The sequence below is a fragment of the Carcharodon carcharias genome, chromosome 6, assembly GCF_017639515.1.
Source record: "Carcharodon carcharias isolate sCarCar2 chromosome 6, sCarCar2.pri, whole genome shotgun sequence".
In the NCBI taxonomy this organism is placed as follows: Eukaryota; Metazoa; Chordata; class Chondrichthyes; order Lamniformes; family Lamnidae; genus Carcharodon; species Carcharodon carcharias.
Genome location: NC_054472.1, coordinates 173507419 through 173529520, shown reverse-complemented (window position 1 = coordinate 173529520; position 22102 = coordinate 173507419). Strand labels below are relative to the sequence as shown.

General features: G+C 45.5%; 1 protein-coding gene across 1 annotated transcript in view; it reads left to right on the top strand.

Annotated features, from left to right (window-relative positions):
• LOC121279061 (piezo-type mechanosensitive ion channel component 2-like) overlaps positions 1-22102 on the top strand; it is a 1076252-nt gene that overhangs the window by 738994 nt on the left and 315156 nt on the right. The window contains exons 13-15 of the mRNA XM_041189919.1: positions 5369-5487; positions 14575-14820; positions 21955-22066. Coding sequence (XP_041045853.1) covers positions 5369-5487; positions 14575-14820; positions 21955-22066 — 477 coding nt within the window. The remainder of the gene's footprint in view (positions 1-5368; positions 5488-14574; positions 14821-21954; positions 22067-22102) is intronic.

The following is a 22102-nucleotide window of genomic DNA, read 5'->3' as shown; positions in this document are numbered from 1 at the left end:
CTGTTGACCCTACAAAGTCCTGCTTACTAACATCTGGGAGAGCTGTCCCACAGACTAGTCAAACAGCAGCCTGACATAGTCATACTCACAGAATTATACCAGACAGACAATTTCCCGGACACCACCGTGCCCTGTCCTACTGACAGGACAGATCCACCAAAGGTGGCAGAATAGTGTTAGAGTCAAGAGGGAGTTGCCCTGGGAGTCCTTAACAGCGACTCTGGCCTCCATGAAGTCTCATGACATCAAGTCAAAAATTGGCAAGGAAGCACCTTGCTGATTACCATATACCGCCCCACCCTCAGCTGACGAATCAATACTCCTCTGTGTTGAACACCATTTGGAGGAAGCACTGATGGTAGCAAGGGCACAGAACATACACAGCGTGGGGGACTTCAATGTACATCACCAAGAGTGGCTTGGTAACACTGCTACTAAAGGACATAGCTGCTTGACTGGGCCTGCGGTAGGAACCAACAAGAGGGAAAAACTCACTTGGCCTCGTCCTCACCAACCTGCCTGTTGCAGATGCATCTGTCCATAACAGTATTGGTAGGAATGAGGTGTCGACCTGGCGAAGTTCCAACAAAGAACTATTTGCGTGTCAACCAGTGAAAGCAGCATGTGATAAACAGAGCGAATGATCCCCGAACCAACAGATCAAACCTAAGCTCTGCAGTCCTGCTACATCCAGTTGTGAATGGTGGTGGACAATTAAACAACTAACAGAAGGCGGAGACTCCACAAATATCCCCATCCTCAATGATGGGAGAGCCCAGCACAGCAGTACAGAGAACAAGGCTGAAGCTTTTGTGACAATCTTCAGCCAGAACTGTCGTGTGGATGATCCATCTCAGCCTCCTTCTGAGGTCCTCAACATTACACATGCCAGTTTACAGTCAATTTGATTCACTCCACATGATACCAAGATATAGCTGAAGGCACTAGATATAGCAAAGCCATGGGCTCTGACAGCATTCCAGCAATAGCATTGAAGACTTGTGAAATAAGAACAGAAAATGCTTAAAAAACTCAGCAGGTCTAGCAGCATATCTGGAGAGAGAAACAGAGCTAGCGTTTCGAGTCCGTATGACTCTTCTATAGAGCTGAAGAGAGGTAGAAATGTGATGGACCTTATTCTGGTGAAGAGCAGGTGGAGGAATACCCAACCCCTCTTGAACAGTATGAAAACCATATGAACATACAAATTAGGAGCAGAAGTAGGCCACTCAGCCCCTCAAGGCTGCTCTGCCATTCAATAAGATCCTGGCTGATTTGCATGTAACTTCAACCACACGTTCCTGCTTACTGCCGATAACCTGTCACCCCTTTTTTAATCAAGAATCTAGCTCTGCCTTAAAAATGTTCAAAGACTCTGCTTCCACCACTGTTTGAGGAAGAGTTCCAAAGACTCACAACCATGTGAGAGAATTTTTTTTCTCATCTCCGTCTTAAATTAGCGATCCCTTAGTTTTAAACTGTGACCTCTAGTTCTAGATTCTCCCACAAGAGGAAACATCCTCTCCACGTCCACCCTGTCATGACACCTCAGGATCTTAAAAGTTTCAATTAAGTCACCTATTGCTCCTCTAAATTCAAGTGGACACAAGCCTAACATTTCCAGCCATTCCCCATAGGACAACCTGTCCATTCCTGGGGCAGGATTTTCCGCTCAGTGTGCGGGCACATGATGACGTCGGGTGAGCGTCGAGATTTCAGTCAGCGGGTGCGCACGTGCGAGAGTTGGCTGCATGACCTCCTACAATTAAGAGGCCTATTAAGGCCATTAATCAATTAATTAGCCTACATTTTTGTCTACCCATCTAACATTATGGTTGGCGGACGGGCGAATTGGCCAGGCAATCTTTGGATGAGATTTCTGTAATCAACTTTTTAAAAATTAAATTTTTGGGAAGAATTTTTCAAATGTACATGTTAAGGTGAGTCAGTCTGCTGTAGGGATATTTTTTCCAGAATTGTAAAAACTTTATTTCTTGGTTTAAAATACTTCAGCTCCCTGAGACAGCTCTGTGCCTTCAGGGAGCTTTCATTGCGTGCTCCCCAGCGCTGTGCTGACTTTAGCGCTCGACCTCCTCCCACCCACACCATGACAGCACTGAGCTTCTTATCACGCCTTTCACACTGGCTAGCCGTTAATTGGCCATCCAGCATGAAATTGCAGTCAAAGGCCAATCGCGGGTGGCGGGCCATTTCCCGGCTGCTCCCAGGCCCGCCCATCGCGCCCATCCGTCGACCCAAAAATCCTGCCCCAGGTATTCGTCTCGTAAATCTTCTGTGAACTGCTTCTAACGCATCACATTTCTACCTCTCTTCAGCTCTGAAGAAGAGCCATATGGACTTGAAACATTAACTCTGTTTCCGTCTTCACAGATGCTGCCGGACCTGCTGAGTTTTTCCAGAATTCCCTGTTATTATGTCAGATTTCCAGCAGGACTTTCCTTTTATATGACTGAAGACTTGTGCTCCAAAACAAGCTGCACTCTTAGCCAAGCTGTCCCAGTACAGCTACAACATTGGCATGTGCCCGGCAAAGTGGAAAACGACTCTTGTATGTCCTGTCCACAAAAAGCAGGACAAATCCAACCTGGCCAACTACTGCCCCATCAGTCTACTCTTGATCATCAGCAAAGTAATGGAAGGTGTTGTCGATGGTGATATAAGCGGCACTTACTCAGCAATAAATGAAAGATCTGAAGGGGATGTCAGTTATTCAGGAATTTAGTCACATTTGTTTAAGGCCAGTTTGTTTCTGGATCTCGCTGACTGACACTCAGTTTGGGTTCCGCCAGGGCCAGGGCCACTCAGCCCCTGACCTCATTACAGCCTTAGTCCAAAAATAGACAAAAGAACTGAACTCAAGAGGTGAGGTGAGAGTGACTGCCCTTGACATAAAGGCAGCATTTGATCCACTGTGGCATCAAGGAGCCTTAGCAAAACTGGAATCAATGGGAATTGGGGGAAAACTCTCCATTGGTTGGAGTCACACCTAGCACAAAGGAGGATGGTTGTATTTGTTGCAGGTCGATCATCTCAGCCTCAGGACATCACTGCAGGTATTCTTCAGGCCAGTGTCTTAGGCTCAGCCATCTTCAGTTGCTTCATTAATGACCATCCTGCCATCATAAGCTCAGAAGTGGGGATGTTCGCTGATGATTGCACAATGTTCAGCACCATTCGTAACTTCTCAGATACTGAAGCTGTCTGTGTCTATATGCAAGACCTGGACAAACATTCATGTCACACAAGAGTCAGGCAATGACCATCTCCAATAAGACAGAATCCAACCATCTCCCCTTGATATTCAGTGGCATTACCGTCACTGAGTCCCCCACTATCAGCATCCTGGAGGATGCCATTGACCAGAAACTTAGCAGGACCAGCCATATAAATACTGTGCCTATGAGAGCAGATCAGAGGCTGGGAATTCTGTGGAAAATAACTGACCTCCTGACTCCCAAAGGCTGTCCATCATCTGCAAGGCACAAGTCAGGAGTGTGATGGAATTATCCCCACTTGCCTGGATGAGTGCAGCTCCAACAACATTCAAGAAGCTCGATTCCATCCAGGACAAAGCTGCCCGTTTTATGCCACCACCTTCAACATCTATTCCTTTCACCACTGATGCTCAGTGGCAGCAGCGTTGTGCTATCTACAAGGTGCACTGCAGCAACTCACCAAAGCTCCTTTCAAATCCGCGACCACTACCACCTCGAAGGACAAGACCAGCAGATGCATGAGAACAGCACCACCTGCAAGTTCCCATCCAAGTCATACACCATCCTGACTTAGAATTACATCACTGTTCCTTCACTGTCACTGGGTCAAAATCCTGGAACTCCCTCCCTAAAGCACTGTGGATCTACCTATACCGCACGGACTGTAGCAGTTCAAGAAGACTATCACCTTCTCGAGGGATGGGCAATAAATACTGGCCTAGCCAATGTCATGAATAGCAAATTACAGCAGCAAATTACTTATGGATATATTGAACTTTTTAAGGAAAACTTCTTGTTTTTAAATAAATACAAGCAAGGACACTAAGCAAAAGATGGCTGATAATGTAAAGTGACAACTTTCTGGAAAATTCCTGTGTATATTATATTAACAGAATTGTCCTGAGAGAACATTGAGTGTTGTACCTAAAAAAGGTGTGATGGCCTTCCTCAAGCAGAGACACTTGAAAGGGAGATAGGAAAGATGAAAAAGACTGAACTTTAATCTCCTGTGGTTAGGGAGACAAAAGACTGATTTGCACATCTCAGAAGTCACCCAAAAATCCATCTCCTGTTGATTTATATCTGAGAATGTGTGAATAGTTCTGATAGGAATGCAAGATGACTATTTCCTGTCCTGGAATACAGAGGAAAAATGGGTAAAAAAGCTATCTGCAGAGCAGTATAGTGTTTGCTAGTGTGCTATGTGAGTGACAGCACAAGAAGACCAACTAGTCACCCCTGCAGTTGCGGGCAAAGTATCTCTTTCTCTCTCCCTTTCTTTTTCTGTTGCTGGAGGCAAGGCTCAGCAGAAGCTGCAATCAAAAAGGAAATAGAGCAGCCTCTTCCGCTACCCTGAAGAACCAAATGCCTCCAAGCCAACTGCAAAAGTGCCAAAGTCAGGTCTACTGGAACCACCCAACTTAACTGTAACAGCATACCACCTTCTACACCTCACAGACAAGCCAAAGAATTATAATTTTTTAAAAACTTTTATTTGGATTCTTAACTTCTCATTTTTGATCTGTGTACATGTGTGTTTAATTTTTACTATTTTTTCTCTGGTTTTAGTAACTAATAAATTTACTCATTCTTTGACTCATGAAAGCCTAGTTAAATTGACTCCTTCTAAAAGTAAATACATTTGGACTGGAAAAAGGTATCTGTGGGGGGAATGGGATCCCTTTTAACTTAACTTTGTTCTGACCAACCAAGGAGGTTGAATGAAGAAGGGGAGCCAGACCATTCCTCCTCACCTGGGAGCATAACAGAATGGGGGTCCTGCTCAGGAAGTTAACAAATTGGGAGGCTTCGCACAAGGACAGGCCATAACACCAGCGATGCCACATCCCTTGAAAGAATTTTAAAAAAGTGTTCTCTCTCTCTGCCATTCCTTTCAAATCCACTCGCTCTCTCTCTTCTATTTCTCTCTCATCTCTCTCTCTCTTTCCTGCTCCTTTTATCTCCACTGTGCTCTTGGGTTTCCCATTGTTCTCCTTATTTTCTATTTCTGCACAGGAACTTCTTTGACCTTGGCCACGTAATTTAAAACTAGTGTGGCTTTTTTTTGTAGGAACTGCAATTGGGATTAATTTATATATAAGCGATTAAATATTTTTATTTATTATTGGCAGACAAAACTGAAGAAGACAGAATCCCAGATGAGCCAGTTAGTAGCAGGCTCAACAGCCTCATCACCATCTTCCGTTTCATTATGAAACAAAGCTATATATGTGCACTCATTGCTATGATGGTAAGTACAAAGATGGAAGCTGATTTTATTTTCACTGGTACTGTGTGTCGTAACATTAGTTCAATACACGATCTTGTGTGCTACAATGCTAAACTTCAACTTAGTGGGGATGATTTATGTGCCACTACCATTTGTGCATCAGCAAATTTTTTATAGAACAGAAAAATGATTTCAAAACAAGCCTTTTCTCATAGATCAATACTAACCAGTTTGTGAGGCAGCTGCTGCTAGTCCCACAGCTCGATAATGAATAGATTCCATCTCCCAGACTTTTGAACCAAACTTTTAAAAATGAACTCAAAAATGGCACGAAGGCTGTTCAGAATCTTTGGGCGGAATCATCCCAGATTTGCACTAAGTGTGGTAGCGGGTGGGAACATTTTATTCACTGGCCAAAATGGTGGCTTTTCATGCTACATCATCCCAATCCCAGCTCATTAATCATGCATCCCGAGAAACATGCCGTTTTGATGGCGAGCGGACTCAGAATCGCCTACCATGCCGTCACCTCACTACTTCACCATGCTGGGCACCATATTTAAAATGCAGCCATGCCTAAACCTTTTCAGTGCTTACAACCCAGGACATTGCAAAGAAGACATGGGCCTGAAAGGCAAGAAGACTGCAGCACCCTGGTTTAGTGGCACGTTCCTTGAGCGCCTTTTGGACTGGCTTGGGAGATGGTGGCACAGGTGGTCAGTGCCAATGCCCTGCAAAAGAGCCACAGAGGATGAATGATCTCCTCCATTCAGCCAGGGTAGGTTACTCTTCTCATCACCCTCAGCTCACACTTTCACAAACCCATCATACATCCACAGGGATCTTACTCACTGTCAGTTCAAGGGACATCACCATTCACTCTCTGATACACCTTCATTGTCCTCATCCCATCCATGGGACCACTCACTAATCACACATGCCAGACATAGTTATCATCTGGCTTGGCAGGTGTCCCGCTTACACTCTCTCCATCCCTAACCATGCAGGACAAGCTGGCACACAAGAGGGAGAGGTCGCAGACTAGTGGAGGAATGCCCAACATCAATGCCTAAACAGACTTTAAAAATCAAGTCATCTAGCTGTACAGTGAAGATCTGGACCTGTTCTGACAGTGAGGTCGGTTGTGCTCTGCCAAGTGAGGATCCAGGAGTGCAACATCCATCAACCATGCTGTGAGTGATGTGTCCTGTTTCACAGGCACATCTGGGAAACAGCCAAGGAAGTCCACAACCTAGGGCCTCCAGTCAAGGCCTGGAGACACCTCGGAAGAAGAATCTGAAGGCACCTTCATTGAAGATCCATCACAGCGCTCACCCACACCCTCCACCAGTGCAGGGACACACACCTTGTTGGGACCTAGCTTTAGAGTAGCCTCGGGATCACAATCTGGTGAGCACATTGCACTGTTTGATCAACAGAAGGTGGAGGCAGAGAATTCCCAAGTTTACGGCACTCATAGGACTGCTGGAGGCCAGAAATCTGTTGAGTCCGCGTCAGATGTTGAGCCTCTGGACTCAGTCATACTTCATTTGCTGGAATTGCTGGCTGCAAAGGCAAGCTCAGGAACATCAGAAAGACATGTCCTCTGCATTCCTCAAATTGCAAGCCATGATGGAGGAGTCTGTCTGCCTTCAGTCTGAGGTGATAGTACCGGCATGCCAATGAACCGAGGTCAACACTGGTAGGATGGCGTACACCGTGGAACCATCAGTCCTGCACTGCTGTGTGGGCTGAACTCCATCGAGGAAGTAGATGCTAACCCAGGCCATGGTGATGGACAAGGAAACTCTGTCACTAGAAGGGTTCAAAATTGATAAGGAGGAAGTGTTGAGTAGACTGTTGGTACTTAAAGTTGACAAGGTACTGGGATCAGATGAGATGCATCCAAGGTTATTGAAGGAAGTGAGAGTAGAAATTGCAGGGGCACTGGCCATAATCTTTTAGTCTTCTCTAGACTCAGGGTTGATGCCAGAGGACTGGAGAATTGCAAACGTTATGCTCTTGTTCAAAAAAGGTTGTAAGGATAAGTCCAGCAAGTCCAGACCAGTTAGTAAACTTTAGTGGGTGGCATGATTTTTGGAGCAATTATTCGGAATTAGTAGTCACATGGAAAAATATGGATTGATAAGGAAGAGTCAGCATGGATTTCTAAAGGGGAAATTATGTTTAACTAACATGCTGGAGTTTTTTGAAGAGTTAGCAGAAAAGGTCGATGGAGGTAATGCTGTTGATGTGATGTACGTGGACTTTCAAAAGGCATTTGATACAGTGCCACACAACAGACTTGTGAGATAAGTTATCGCACAGGGAATAAAAGGGACAGTAGCAATGTGGATACAAAATTGGCTGAAAAATAGGAAGCAGAGAGTAATGGTCAATGGATATTTTTCAGGCTGGAAGAAGGTTTGTGATAGACTTTCCCGGGGTCGGTATTGGGACCCTTGCTTTTCCTGATAACTATTAATGATCTAGATCTTTGTGTGCAGGGGACAATTTCAAAGTCTGCAGATGATATGAAGCTTGGGAGTGTTGTGAACTGCAAGGAAGACAGCATGGAACTTCAAGAGAACATAGACAAGTAGGTCGAGTGGGCACTTAGGTGGCAGATGAAGTTCAATGCTGAGAAGTATGAGGTGATGCAGTTTGGTAGGAAGAACATGGACAGACAATATAAAATAAGGGGTGAAATTTTGAAGGGGGTGCAGGAGCAGAAAGACCTGGTTATATATGTGCTTAGATCATTGAAGGTGGCAGGACAGGTGGCGAGAGCAGGTAATAAAGCATATAGTATCCTGGGCTTTACTAATAGGGGCGTAAAGACCAGGGAGGTTATGCTGAATTTATATAAGACACTTGTTAGACCTCAGCTGGAGTATTGTGTACAGTTCTGGATGCCACACCATCGGAAGAATTTTCCGGTCAGTGGCAGGGGTGGGGCTGGCTCGCCAACGAGTAAAATGACGCGTGGTGACACCGGGTGTGCGTCCCGACATCACTGCGCGTCATTTACATTTCCAGCTCGGCAGATGCTTAGCCGTGTTGGCTGCGTGCCCGCCAAACTGTTAAATACTAATTAAAACAGTTAAATGAGCTGCCCGGGCAACCTTAAGGTTGGCGAGCAGGCGAACAGCCCAGGCAGCCTTCAGATTTTTCATGAAACCTCATCCACAGGTGGGATAAGGTTTCATGAAGTGTTTTAAAATTCAATAAAAGTTATTTCAAAAATTCATTGACATGTCCCAGCTTATGTGACACTGTCACATGGGGGGACATGTTTTAAAAGTTTTTTTTTCTTTATTTAAATTTTCAAATATCAAACTGATCTCCCTGAGGTACCTCTGTGCCTCAGGGAGATTTCTGCACTCTTTCGCACACATGCGACTCAGGGAATCCGAACCTCTCCCACCCCCACCCTCGCTCACACAGGGAGCGCTCAGCGCTTCTGGGCGAGTATCACGCTGTGTGGGCCTTAATTGGCCCACCCACATAAAATGATGGCGCTGACCCGATCGGGCGCTCCCGTTCGGGCCCAAGCTCGCTCCCACCCACCCCCGCACAACACCCCTGATGCGGCGAGAATTCAGCCCTATAGGAAGTGCGTGAACACATTGGAGAGAGTGCAGAAGAGGTTTACAAGAATGGTTCTAGGGATGAGAAACTTTAGCTATGAGGATAGCTTGGAGAGGTTGGGACTGTTCTCCTTGGAGAGAAGGTTAGGAGGAGATATGCTACAGATGTTCAAAATCATGAGAGGGCTGGACAGAGTAGATAGGGAGAAGCTGTTCCCGCTTGTAAAAGGATCAAGAACAAGAGGGCACAGATTTAAAGTGATTTACAAAAGAAGCAAATGTGATGTGAGAAAATACTTTTTCACACAACGAGTGGTTCGAGTTAGAAAGCACTGCCTGGAAGTGTGGTGGAGGCAGGTTCAATTGAAGCATTCAAGAGCGCATTAGATGATTATTTGAATAAAAGCAATGTGCAGGGGTAGGGGGGAAAGGCAGGGCAATGGCACTAGGTTGTAATGCTCATTTGGAGAGCTGGTGCAGACATGATGGGCCAAATGGCCTCCTCCTGCACCATTAAAAAAGGGATGATCCGGTCTCACACTCAATGGAAACAATACTGATGCCTCACCTCAATGGTACTTATCATGCTGCCAGAATGTCATGGGCAGGCGTCACAGAGTTCCGTCATTCTCTCTGTGTGCTCTCAGCACCTTTTGAGGTAGGGCTGGCCCCTCATCTTGTCAGCATCTGTGATTGGTGACGCTGTGCACCTGAAGGAGTCAGGTGCTGAAGGATTACAAAGGATCAGGTGCATTTAAAGTTTCATGGCTGCATCTCCATGATATGACTCTGACCACAGAGCTCAAGTGAGCTTCTCTCAGCCAGACAGGGGTGAAACATTCACAGATGCAATGTGATGATCTATGGTGTCTCCTCACTGCATGGTGTTATCCACGAATCTAGCAGCTATGAGGGCCTCCTGAATGCGCCTGCCTTGTCTGGCCATTACAATCGCCTGATCGCCTTCGAGGACCTCCACACCCTCATCCCCGTCAACATCCTCCTCTTCGGAGGAGAAGTCCAGCTTCTCCATCTCCTCTTCAGCCAGCTCCTCTCCCTGTTGCAGCATCAGGTTGTAAAGGGCGCAGCAGGCAACGGCAATGCATGGTACCCTCTGTGGATAATATTGCAGGGCTCCACCAGACCAGTCAAGACAATGGAACCTCATTTTCAGCATCCCGATGGTTTGCTGCACCAAGGTGCAAGTTGCAGCATAAGCCCCATTGTACCTTCACTCTGCTGCAGCCCAAGGCTGCTGCACGGGTGTCATCAGCCATGTCGTCTGCGGGTAACCCCTGAGGAGCCATCCCTGCAGCCTCTCTGGACCCTGGAAGATGTCAGGGATCTGAGACTGACTGAGAATGTAGGAGCCGAGAACACTCACTGGGAATAGTGCACAGACTTGCAGGATGCATTTCTGGTGGTTGCACAACAGCTGAACATTCAGTGAGTGGAAGCCCTTGTGGGTGACATAGTTGACTGTTGCCACGGAGATATAAGTGCCATGTGAGTGCAGTTGATGACACCCTGCACGTGTGAAAAACCTGAGATCTGGGAAAATCCCAGCACAAAGTTGTGTGCTTTCGCAAAGATGGCATCCATGACCTCATGGATGCATTTGTGGGTGGAGCCTGACTCACACTGCAAGGCTGCACTGTTAGCTTGAACCAAGGGGGAATCTGGTCCAAACCTGAATGATGGCATTGCAAGGAACTGTGAGCACCTCCGCCATTGACTGCTCCGTGGCCAGCTTTCGCAAGGGGATTGTACAATGTGGACAGGCATCCAATTGTTCTGCTGTCCACTAAAATGCTCATTAGTTCACAGTCTGCTACCAAGCGGTGAAAAGCAACATTTGGTAGCACTTTCATGCCTCTTTGTTGCTTGAGTGGGCAGATAAGTTAAAGGCCCAACTCCAAGCATGTCAACATGTCTGCACCTGAATTGTCTCATGTGGAGGAATAGTCACTTCATACAAGGTTTCCCTAATGTGTGGCCACTTCCCTCCACCTCCTACCCCCCACATGTGCTTGTACACTGCTAAAATCTGCAATGCAGCCCTTGCCCCCCACAACTCGTCTTTTCCACAGTGCAGCTCTTGCCCATTTTTCTGCAATTCGCCTCAACCACAGGACAGCCCTTGCGCCCACCCCCATTCCCCCACAAACTCGCCTCAACTGCAGGGCAGTCCTTGCCTGGCACTGCACTGTCAGCCAGCCAGGAAAAAGCGTCTTGCCTGTGCCCTCGCCTGAATGCATGGCACCTTGACCTTGAACTCCAACAGGTGACCCTCGTGAGCGCTGTGCAATGTTACTGTGCACTCACCTCTGATATCCCCTTGAAGTGCAGCTTGCTAGGTGCACGCCTAATATATGCTGCTATGGAACACTTTGGCATGATTGCTCAGATGATTCAATGTGGGGGGATGATCCTGGCAAGCTAGGCTTATAATGATATGTAGATATATTACAATGAAGTTCCAGACATTGGAAGGTGGGAAACGTGGCCTGCCCAACAGGCAGTGTGATGATTGCAGACTGGTTTCATGAAGGCTTTTGGGCTTCCTGCCATATTGGCCGCTCACGCCCGCCATGACACCTGACGTCAGTTGGCATGGAAAATTCCACCTTATGTCATCTTAATGACAGGAGTTTGAACATTATTATTTTCACTACCAGATCAGAGTGGATATAGCCAAATAATGTTAATGTTACTTCAGCTCCAAAGAGATCTTTGATGGGGGTCATGCTCCATGTGCCATCACACTAATTATAAACATCACTGGAGAAAGCTGGACATACTATATTTATTTAATTTTTACGATACATGCCCTTTCTCAGCAGTGGCAGAGCCAAAACCTATTGCTGGTGATAAAAACAACAAAATCTTTTCACTTTTTATGTTATCCTGACCTCCTTCCAGGTAAGGTCATCTAAAAAATGCACTGTTACATGGGCACTAATATTGCAAGTAATCCTGCTCTTTAACTGACCACATGTTTAGATAATTATTTATGCTAGCAATATTACATTACTTTGACATATTCATGAAGCTGATTTTATATCTTACTTGCTAATAATTAGAATTAAAAAATAATCAATCATTTTCTTCCAGCTTCGGGACAGAGATCTTGATTTTACCCTACCCCACACACAAACTGGTGAGAGCGGTTCAAGGGGAGGGTCAAAATATCAGGCTCTCAGCCCAATCCTATACCTGCCTTTTTAAACCTTAAGTGCAGAAATCAGGCCATGGACAAGGTTCCTGCAAAAGGCAGCAAGTGATCTAATTAACAAACTGAAGCTGCACCCTGATGACATCATTGGCATCATGACTTGAATTTAATGATAACTGATGGAACACCCAACTTGTGGGAAACCTATCCCCAGCCATCCTGATTGCAGACTTTCCCTGGCCATTGTGATTGCCAAACCCATGACCCACGCCCCTAACCCCGCCCCAACCAACAAACTGCCCTGGCCCTTGCAACTGCTTTTCTCTCCACAGTTCCTACCCGCTGCCCACTTCCCAGAGCCTTACTAATTGCCAATTTCCTCACAATCCTCCCAGTTCCAACCTCCTTCCAGACTTCCAATTGCTACTCAGTCCTCATGTTCCTTCCCAGTCCTGGGGACCATCCGCAATAGTCTGCAGCTGCTGACTCCTGTCCCTAGTATCCTCCCTGTCTCTGTTAATATTGTGGGTTGAAGACATTAGAGACAGAGGTCGGAATTTTATGCACCCTCTCCAGAAGCTGGCTGGCAGGTGCGTAGGGGCATAAAAATGAGTGACATACCATGGGGCACCTTTTCTGCCACCTATGTCTGCCTCCGCTGTTTCGTTTTTCTGTGGTGGGGAAATGTCGTTTGTCCCGCCTACCCTTGGGCCAGTTAAGGTCCTTAAGTGGCCACCAATGGCCACATAACGGCCTCCTCCCACCACCACTGCTATTTTCCACTACTGCACTCACAACACAATTCTCCATCCATTTTCATTAATGGAGGGGAGATCTACAGGATAGTGAGCACAGATGCAGAAAATCCTAACTTCTGTGCTTGTTTCACTGAGCCTCTGGTGCAGCCAGGGGTGTCAACGCCATGTGATGGGACCACCAGACATATTCTGAGGGCTTGTGCAATGAGGTTGCGGGGGGCGGTGGGGGGGCGTCCGTCCTCTTCGGACACCCTGTGCCCAAAGGACGCCCCCTATGATGATTATTGCCAGCTCTACCTGGTCCCACTCCAGCATCATGATCGTGGCCTCCCACTCACACCCTCACCAGATTTGCCTGACTGGCCCTGGCATATCCATCTGATTCACCTTTGATTCCAGCCTCCTGCATGGTTCATTGTTAGGGAACTGCTGCAGTCTCAGCAGTGGCCACTGCTCCTGGTGGCACTGCTGGGACTGAAGTGTTGCCAGCCATCTGATCAGCTGGCAGTTGTCAGAGTTAGGACATCCTTCCACTTGGAGATTGAAGCCCGATGGCTGTAATCTTGACCCTGCGGAGGTGGACTCGTCCCAGACTTTTTGGCCAGAGGAAGGGACCCCACCTTCACGAAAAGTCTTCACCAGAGGCTCAGTGAAACAAGCACAGAAGTTAGGATTTTCTGCATCTGTGCTCACTATCCTGTAGATCTCCCCTCCATGAATGAAAATGGATGGAGAATTGTGTTGTGAGTGCAGTAGTGGAAAACTTGAAAATGCCAGAGCTACATGTTCAAGAACAAATTTTTAAAAAATTACTTGTTTACAGAAATCCTGCAAAAAGTCAGAAACTAATGTTGCCAGGCAGATCACCTCACCCTGTACCATTCCAGAAATCTGCCAAAGAGCCAAATCTCACATTCTATTCTGTGCTAACACTCAGCCAGTAGGCTTTCATTCCAAGTTCAATTCCAGAGACTTGAGTACGTAATCTAGACTGACATCCAATGCTTTGCTGAGGGAGAAATGCACTGTTCTCTCAAATGAACATGAAAGATTTGATGGTCATTTTTCTCATTTATGTGCACAACACCCTACTGTGCATAAAATTAGCATCTGCATTTCCCTCTATTACAACGGTAACTACACTTTGAAAGCAATTTATTATTTACAAAGTTCCTTGATGTACCTCATTCTTCTCCTTTAAGGGCTTTGTCAAAATCCATCTCTTTGCAATAATTATTTGAATGAAATTTTTGCATGATATTATTGTGACAAATAAGTGTTATGTATAATAGAATTTTGTTTGATTTATTGAAACCGTTATGCCTGACTGACTGAATTTCTGACTACTGTTCTATGTTTATCTTAGCTTTTTCATATCAACTAATTACTGTAAAAAACACATTTTCATTTCTTTTAGGGGGTATATTTTCACATATTAAATCACTTAAATCACATTTCTTTACTGAGTATATAAAATATTTTGATTTTTAACAAACATTAGTTATGTTCAGTCCCACATTTATTGCATGAGTGACAGTTTACTTTTGGGTTTATCTGAGCATTTCATCTTATTGGTTTCCTCTAGGCTTGGAGTATTACTTACCATAGCTGGCTCACCTTTGTCTTATTGATCTGGTCCTGTGTACTTTGGATGGTGCGAGATCGGCGGCGATATGCTATGCTCACATCTCCATTCATGGCCTTCTACGGAAATGTCCTATTAACTCTGCAATATATCTGGAGTCTCGACCTCACAGAAGATGAACTTCCTGAGCTATCAGGAGTCTTAAAAAAGATGAAGAAGAACCCATGTGTTGAACTGAGTTCAAAGGTTGGTTTAATGAAAACAAGATCTTAAAATTACTTTTGTCAGTGTTTGCATGCAAATATTTAACATGTTTGTTTGAAATCCCGCTCTTTGCTATTTTAGTAGAGGTTTTAACCCAATTCTAATGGGCAATGGTGACAAAATGGGTAGAATTTTATAGGGCTGTAAAATGCAGCGAGCCGTTCAAAAGTCCATTGACTGTGGTGGGACCACAAAATCCCGCTGGCGTAAAATTCTGCCCAATGGCTATGTTACCAATTTAGTAATCCAATGATTGTGACTGATCATCTAAATGAACATGAGTTCAAACTCCATCATTGCAGTTTGAGAATTTAAGTTCAGTTTAAAAGCTCTGGAAATATAAGAAGCTAGTATCAGTAAAAATGATCACAAAGCTAACATAAGAAATGGGAGCTGGTGTAGGCTATTTGGTCCTTCCAGCCTACTCTGTCATTCAATAAGATCAGGGCTGATCTGCTACCTCAACTCCACCTTCCCACACTCTTCCCATATTCCTTAATTTCCTTTGTACCCCAAAATGAATTGAACTCTGAATTGAATATAATCCGCGACAGCATCGACAGCTCTCTAGGGTCGATAATTCAGAGTTCTGAAGATTCACGACCCTTTGGGTGAAGAGATTTCTCTGCATTTCAGTCCTAAATGGCCAACCCCTTATTCTGAGACTCTCACCTGTGAGCCCAAGCCTGGATATCGTCCAGGTCTTGCTGCATTTGGACTGCTTCAATATCTGATGACGAACATTGTGCAATCATCAGCAAAGATCCCCACTTCTGACCTTATGATGGAAGGTAGGTCATTGATGAAGCAGCTGAGGATGGTTAGGCCGAGGACACTACCTGGAGGAACTCCTGCAGTGATGTCCTGGAGCTGAGAGGACTGACCTCCAGCAACCTCAACCATCTTCCTTTGTGCTAGGTATGACTCCAACCAGTGGAGAGTTTTCCCCCGATTCCCATTGACTCCATATAAATAGCCTACTCCAGTTTTGCTAGGGCTCCTTGATGCCACACTCGGTCAAATGCAGCCTTGATGTCAAGGGCAGTCAACTCATCTCGGGAGTTTAGCTCTTTTGTCCATGTTTGAACTAAGGCTGTAATGAGGTCAAGAGTGGGGTGGCCCTAGTGGAACCCAAACTGAGCGTCAGTGATCAGGTTATTGCTAAGCAAGTGCCGCTTGATAACACTGTTGATGACATCTTCCATCACTGAGCGAGAATAGACTGATGGATGACAAGATCTTAAAATTACTTTGTCAGTGTTTGCATGCAAATATTTAACATGTTTGTCTGAAATCCCGCTCTTTGCTATTTTTTTAGTAGAGGCTTTAACCCAATTATAATGGGCAATGATGACAGAATGGGTAGAATTTTATGGGGCTGTAAAAAGCAGCAAGCCATTCAAAAGTCCATTGATTCCGGTGGGACCATAAAATCCCACTGGCATAAAATTCCACCCAATTAGCCGGGTTGGATTTGTCCTGTTTTCTGTGTATGGGACATACCTGGGTAATTATCCACATTGCTGGGTAGATGCCAGTATTGTAGCTGTACTGGAACAGCTTGGCTAGGGGCACGGCAGTTCTGGAGCACGAGTCTTCAGTCTTATTGTTGGAATGTAGTCAGTGCCCATAGTCTTTGCAGTCTCCAGTGCTTACAGCCATTTCTTGATATCAAGTGCAGTGAATCAAATTGGCTGAAGGCTGGCATCTGTGATGCTGGGGACCTGCGAGGAGGCCGAGATGGATCATCCACTTGGCATTTTTGGCTGAAGAATGTAGCAAATGCTTCAGCATTATCTTTTGAACTGACATGCTAGGCTCCTCATCATTGAGGATGGGGACATTTGTGGAGCCTCCTCCTCCAATGAGTTGTTTAATTGTCCACTATCATTCATGGCTAGATGTGGCTGGACTGCAGAGCTTAGATCTGATCTGTTGGTTGTGGGATCGCTTATCTCTATGTATCACTTGCTGCTTATGCTGTTGGCATACAAGTAGTTCTGTGTTATAGCATCACCAGGTTGACACCTGGTGTTGCTTCTGGCATGCCCTCCTACACTCTTCATTGAACTAGGGTTGATCCCCCAATTTGATGGTAATGGTAGAGTGGGTGATATACCAGGCCAAGAGATTGCAGATTGTAGTTTTATACCATTTTGCTGCACTCCCACAGTGTCTCATGAATGTCCAGTTTTGAGTTGCTAGATCTGTTCGAATTCTATCCCAATTAGCATGGCAGTAGTGTCATACAATGTGTTGGAGGATATCCTCAATGTGAAGGTGAGACTTTGTCTCCACAATGACTGCACGGTGGTCACCCCGACTAATACTGTCATGGACAGATGCATCTGTGACAGATAGATTGGAGAGGATGAGGTCAAGTAGGTTTTTCCCTTTTGTTGGTTCCCTCACCATCTGCCACAGACCCAGTCCGGCAGCTATGCCCTTTAGGACTCTGCGAGCTCAGTCAGTCCTGGTGCTACCGAGCCACTCTTGGTGATGGACATTGAAGATGCCCCCCAGAGTACATTTTGTGCCCTTGCCACCCTTAGTGCTTCCTCCAAGTGGTGTTTAACATGGAAGAATACAAATTCATCAGCTGAGTGGGGGGGTGGTACAAGGTAATCAGCAGGAATTTTCCTTGCCCATGTTTGACCTGATGCCATGAGACTTCATGGGGTCCAGAGTCAACGTTGAGGACTCCTAGGACAACTTCCTCCTGACTATATACCACTGAACTATCACCTTTCCTAGGTCTGTCCTGCCAGTGGGACAGGACATACCCAAGGATGGTAATGGTGGTATCTAGGACATTGTCTGAAAGGTATGATTCTGTAAGTATACCTATGTCAGACTGTTGCTTGACTAGTCTGAGACAGCTCTCCCAATTTTGGCACAAGCCCCCAGATGTTAGTAGGGAGGACTTTACAGTATCAACAGGGCTGAGTTTGCCGTTGTTGTTTTCAGTGCCTAGGTCGATGCCAGGTGGTCCGTCCAGTTTCATTCCTTTGCGATTTTTTAGCTAACCATCTTAGCTTACCCATCTCCATTTCAAAATGCCTGCTTTTTATATTTAACTCCTTTGATGATCCAAACCTTGCAGTCTGACCGTCTTTAGTTTAATTAAATTAGTCTCACACACACACACACACCCACACACACAAACACAACAACACAGCCCCCACAAGTTATTTTAAAGTATCCCACAGTAATATTAGGAAAAAAATAATATTTCCTTTACACTACCCCTCCTCCTTTTCCATTTTGCCTATCTCTTCTAAAAGTTAAATGTCCTGAGTGCATAGTTCCATACATTGGTTACTTTGCAACCATGTGTCTGTATTGGCTATTCAGTCAAACCTATTAATTTATACCTGTGCTACTAACTCAGCTAATTTGTTTCAAATTTATTCACACATTTAGACCTAGTGGGCAGAGCTTGATCTAGCCTGTTGTGGCGAGAACCATGGTGAACCACTTAATCACTGGAGAGGCCCCGCTCCAGCAAAACCTCCTCCAATTAGGTAGGAGGACAGAAGGGACTAATGTGGGATTCCTGGCTGTCAGCAGAGGGATGTCAATTAGGCTCATTAATGAGCCAATTGACACCCATTATCTGTTAACATACTGCAATTCAGTGGGGGCTCAGGGATTAAATGGAAGCCACATGGCTATCTCGCACCTCCTGAAGGCCACCTGGCAAACCCTGTACGGTTTGCCTGTAGCCTCCTGTTGAGGGGGGTGGGGGATGGGTCCATCATTATCAGATACCCTGTGCCTGAATGACTTGGTATCAGGAGACAGGGGCAGCTGCTGAAACCCATCCCCCGCCCATGGCTCCAACCTCTCTGTTCACCCCAGATCCCATCACGACCTGTGTGACTGCCATTTCAGCCTAACTCACCTTTAGCCTGGGGTCTCTTGGCAATCCTCAGCCACTGGTCGGTGCATTGTCAGCAACTGCCAATGCTGACAGCAATGAAGAGCTGCTGGCCTCTAATTGGCCGGCAGCTCACGGCAAGAGGGACTTCTGCCACCAAGATCCTGAATTCTGGGTATGGCCACCTGCAGGGCCCTTAATAACATTGGAACCCCAACACCCTCATGGAACTAATAGGGTTCTCCAACTGGTGGGTGAGATCAGTTCAGCCGATTAAACCCCACGTGGTATCTTTAGCTTTGACTCTTTTCTAATGTTCCCTGACCTGACTTTACTCACTAATTCTCTCTTTCTTTTGCTACTCTCACTGTCCCTTCCTGCCCGAGCCTGCTTATTTTTGCGTAATGCTTTGCTCTACTGAAAAGTCACGTTTTTCTTGCTGCTTTTGAATTTACGTTTTCCCATCTCCCCCACTCTCCTTTATTAGATTGTCAGGCTGTTGCAAAAACACAATTAGGTCACAAGTAACATTTTCTCCTAAAACTGACATACTTGCTGGTCTGACCACCAAAAATAGCCTAGCAAGCCACTCAGTTGTTTTAAAGCACTGCCTGTGGTCCAAGAAGAAAGCCATCAGCACCATTTCATCAACACCCTCACTCTGAGGATAAATATCAAAAATATTCTGCCAGAACAGCAGCAAGGAGAATTTCCGACAAACATATTAAAGTTTTTACGCTAGCCATGCAGTAACTTCAACATTTGCTAAATATATACTAGCCTGCCCATTTTATGATATTCTGTTTAGTTATAAAACATTAAGGGCAGAATTTTGCCCTTGTCAGGTGGGCCCGGGAGCGGTCGTGAAGCCGTCCGTCGCCCACATCAGACCCCGAAATGGATTTCATGCTGGCTGGCCAATTAACGGTCAGCTAGTGTGAAACGCATGCTGCAGTGCTGCCGGGGTGGGGGTGGGAGAAGGGCAGAAGTGTGTGCATGCGTGGAAGTACGTGCAGTAAAAGCTCCTTGAGGCACAGACCTGCCTCAGGGAGCTGAGGGATTTTGAAAATAAAATAAAGAATTTAAAAATGTTAATAACTTGCCCCCTCATGGACTCTGTCAAGGACATTAGAAATTAGATTGAAAATTTTTTATTTTTTTTTTAATCGCTGACTGAAACCTCAACCCGCCTGTGGATGAGGTTTCACAAAAAAATCCAAGGGCAGCTTGGCCATTTCTCATGCCCGCCAACCATAGGGTTAGACGTGCAGCAAAAAATTTCACTTAATTAGAACTTTAATGGCCTTAATAGGCCTGCTAATTGTCGGTGGGCATGTTACCTACTCCTGCACGTGCGTGCTGACTGAAAAATCTCATGACGGTGCGATGACGTCGGGATGCTCACCCAACTTCATCGCGTGTCACTTTACGCTCATTCGGGCCGGATGTGTGCCCGCCCAATGAGCACAATATTCTGCCCTAAGAATTTGTTATTCAGCTAATTTTACGGGTTATTGGCTCTAACAACATTCCAGCAATAATACTGAAGACTTGTGCTCCAGGACCAGCAGTGCCCCTAGCCAAGCTCCTCCAGTACAGCAACAACACTGGCATTGACAATGTAAAAAATTGCCTGCCAAAAACAGGACAAACCTGATGCAGTTAATTACCATGCATCCTCAATCATCAGCAAAGTAATGGAAAATGTTGTCGATAGTGCTATCAAGCGGCAATTACTCACCAGTAGCCAGGGCTACTTGATTCCAAATCCCATTGCAGCCTTAGTCCAAACATGGACAAAAGAACTGAATTCAAGACTTGAAGTGAGAGTGACTGCCCTTGACAGTAAGACAGCATTTAACCGAGTGTGACATCAAGCAGCACTAGCAAAATTGAAGTCAATAGGAACTGGGTGGGGGGGTGGGGGGAACTCTCAATTAATCGGAGAAAGAAGTTGGTTGTGGTTTTTGGAGGCCCCTAGATAACCCCTAGACATTGCTACAGGAGTTCCTCAGGATAGTATCCTCAACCATCTTCAGCTGCATTATCAATGCCTTTGCTTCCATTAGACGGTCAAAATGGGAATGTTCACTGATGATTGCACTGTTCAGTAATGTTTGCAACTCCACAGATGCTGAAGCAATATGTGCCCAGATGCAGTACAATGCATGACAATAAAAACAGAAAGTGCTGAAGAAACTCAGCAGGCCTGGCAGCATCTGCAGAGAGAGAAACAGAGTTAACGTTTTGAGTCAATTACGACTCTTCTTTGGGACTACAAATTTCCAGCACTTTCTGTTTTTATTCCAGATCTCCAGCATCCACAGTATTTTGTTTTTAAGACCTGAACAATAATCAGGAATGGACTGAGAAGTGGCAAGTAACATTCATGCCACACAAGTGCCAGGCAATAACCATTTCCAAAAGAGATAATTTAACATTTCTCCTTGCCATTACCATCACTGAATCCCCTTCCATTAACATCCTGGGGGTTACCATTGACAAGAAACTGAACTGACCAGCCATATAAGTAGTATACCTACAAAGGCAGGCTGGAGGCTGGGAACTCTGAGGCAAGTAACTCATCCCCTGAATCCCCAAAGCCTGTCCACCATCTACAAGGTACAAGTCAGGAGTGTGATGGAATACTCTCCAATTGCCTAGATGAATGGGTCCCCAACAACACTCAAAAGGCTCGATACCATCCTGGGCAAAGCAATCCAATTGGCACCCCATCTACCACCTTGAACACTTTCACTCCTTCAACTACTGGCGCATAGTAGCAGCAGTGTGTACCATCGACAAGCTTCACTGCAGCAACTCACCAACTCCCATTCAAAAAGACCTTCCAAACCCACACATCTACTGCATAGAAGGACAAGGGCAGCAGATGCATGGGAACAACCTGCAAGTTTTCCTCCAGTTCACACACCGTCCTGACTTGGAACAATTTTTTCATTCCTTTACTGCCATTGAGTCAAAATCCTGGAACTCCCTCCCTAACAGTACTGTGGGTGTACTGACAGCACATGGTCTGCATTGATCCAATGAAGGCTGCTCACCACCACCACCATCTCAAGGGCAATAAGGTGATGGCAACAAATGCTGGCTTAATCAAAGTAATGGACTTAAAAATGAAACAAAATTTCACATTTCCAGAAGTGTAGATGCATTTTTCACAATTTCGTTGATTATTTCTGTGTTCAGTCTACTTAGAAACATATTTTATTTAATAGATCCTGTGTGCACTGACTTTCTGGCTGCTACTCCGTCAATATATTACAGAGCGTCATGAAGCAAAGAAACTCAAGGAATCTGCCTTGTCAGAAGTCAAAGTGGAGGAATTAGGTAAATCACACTTATGATGTCATTAACTTAAGAAAC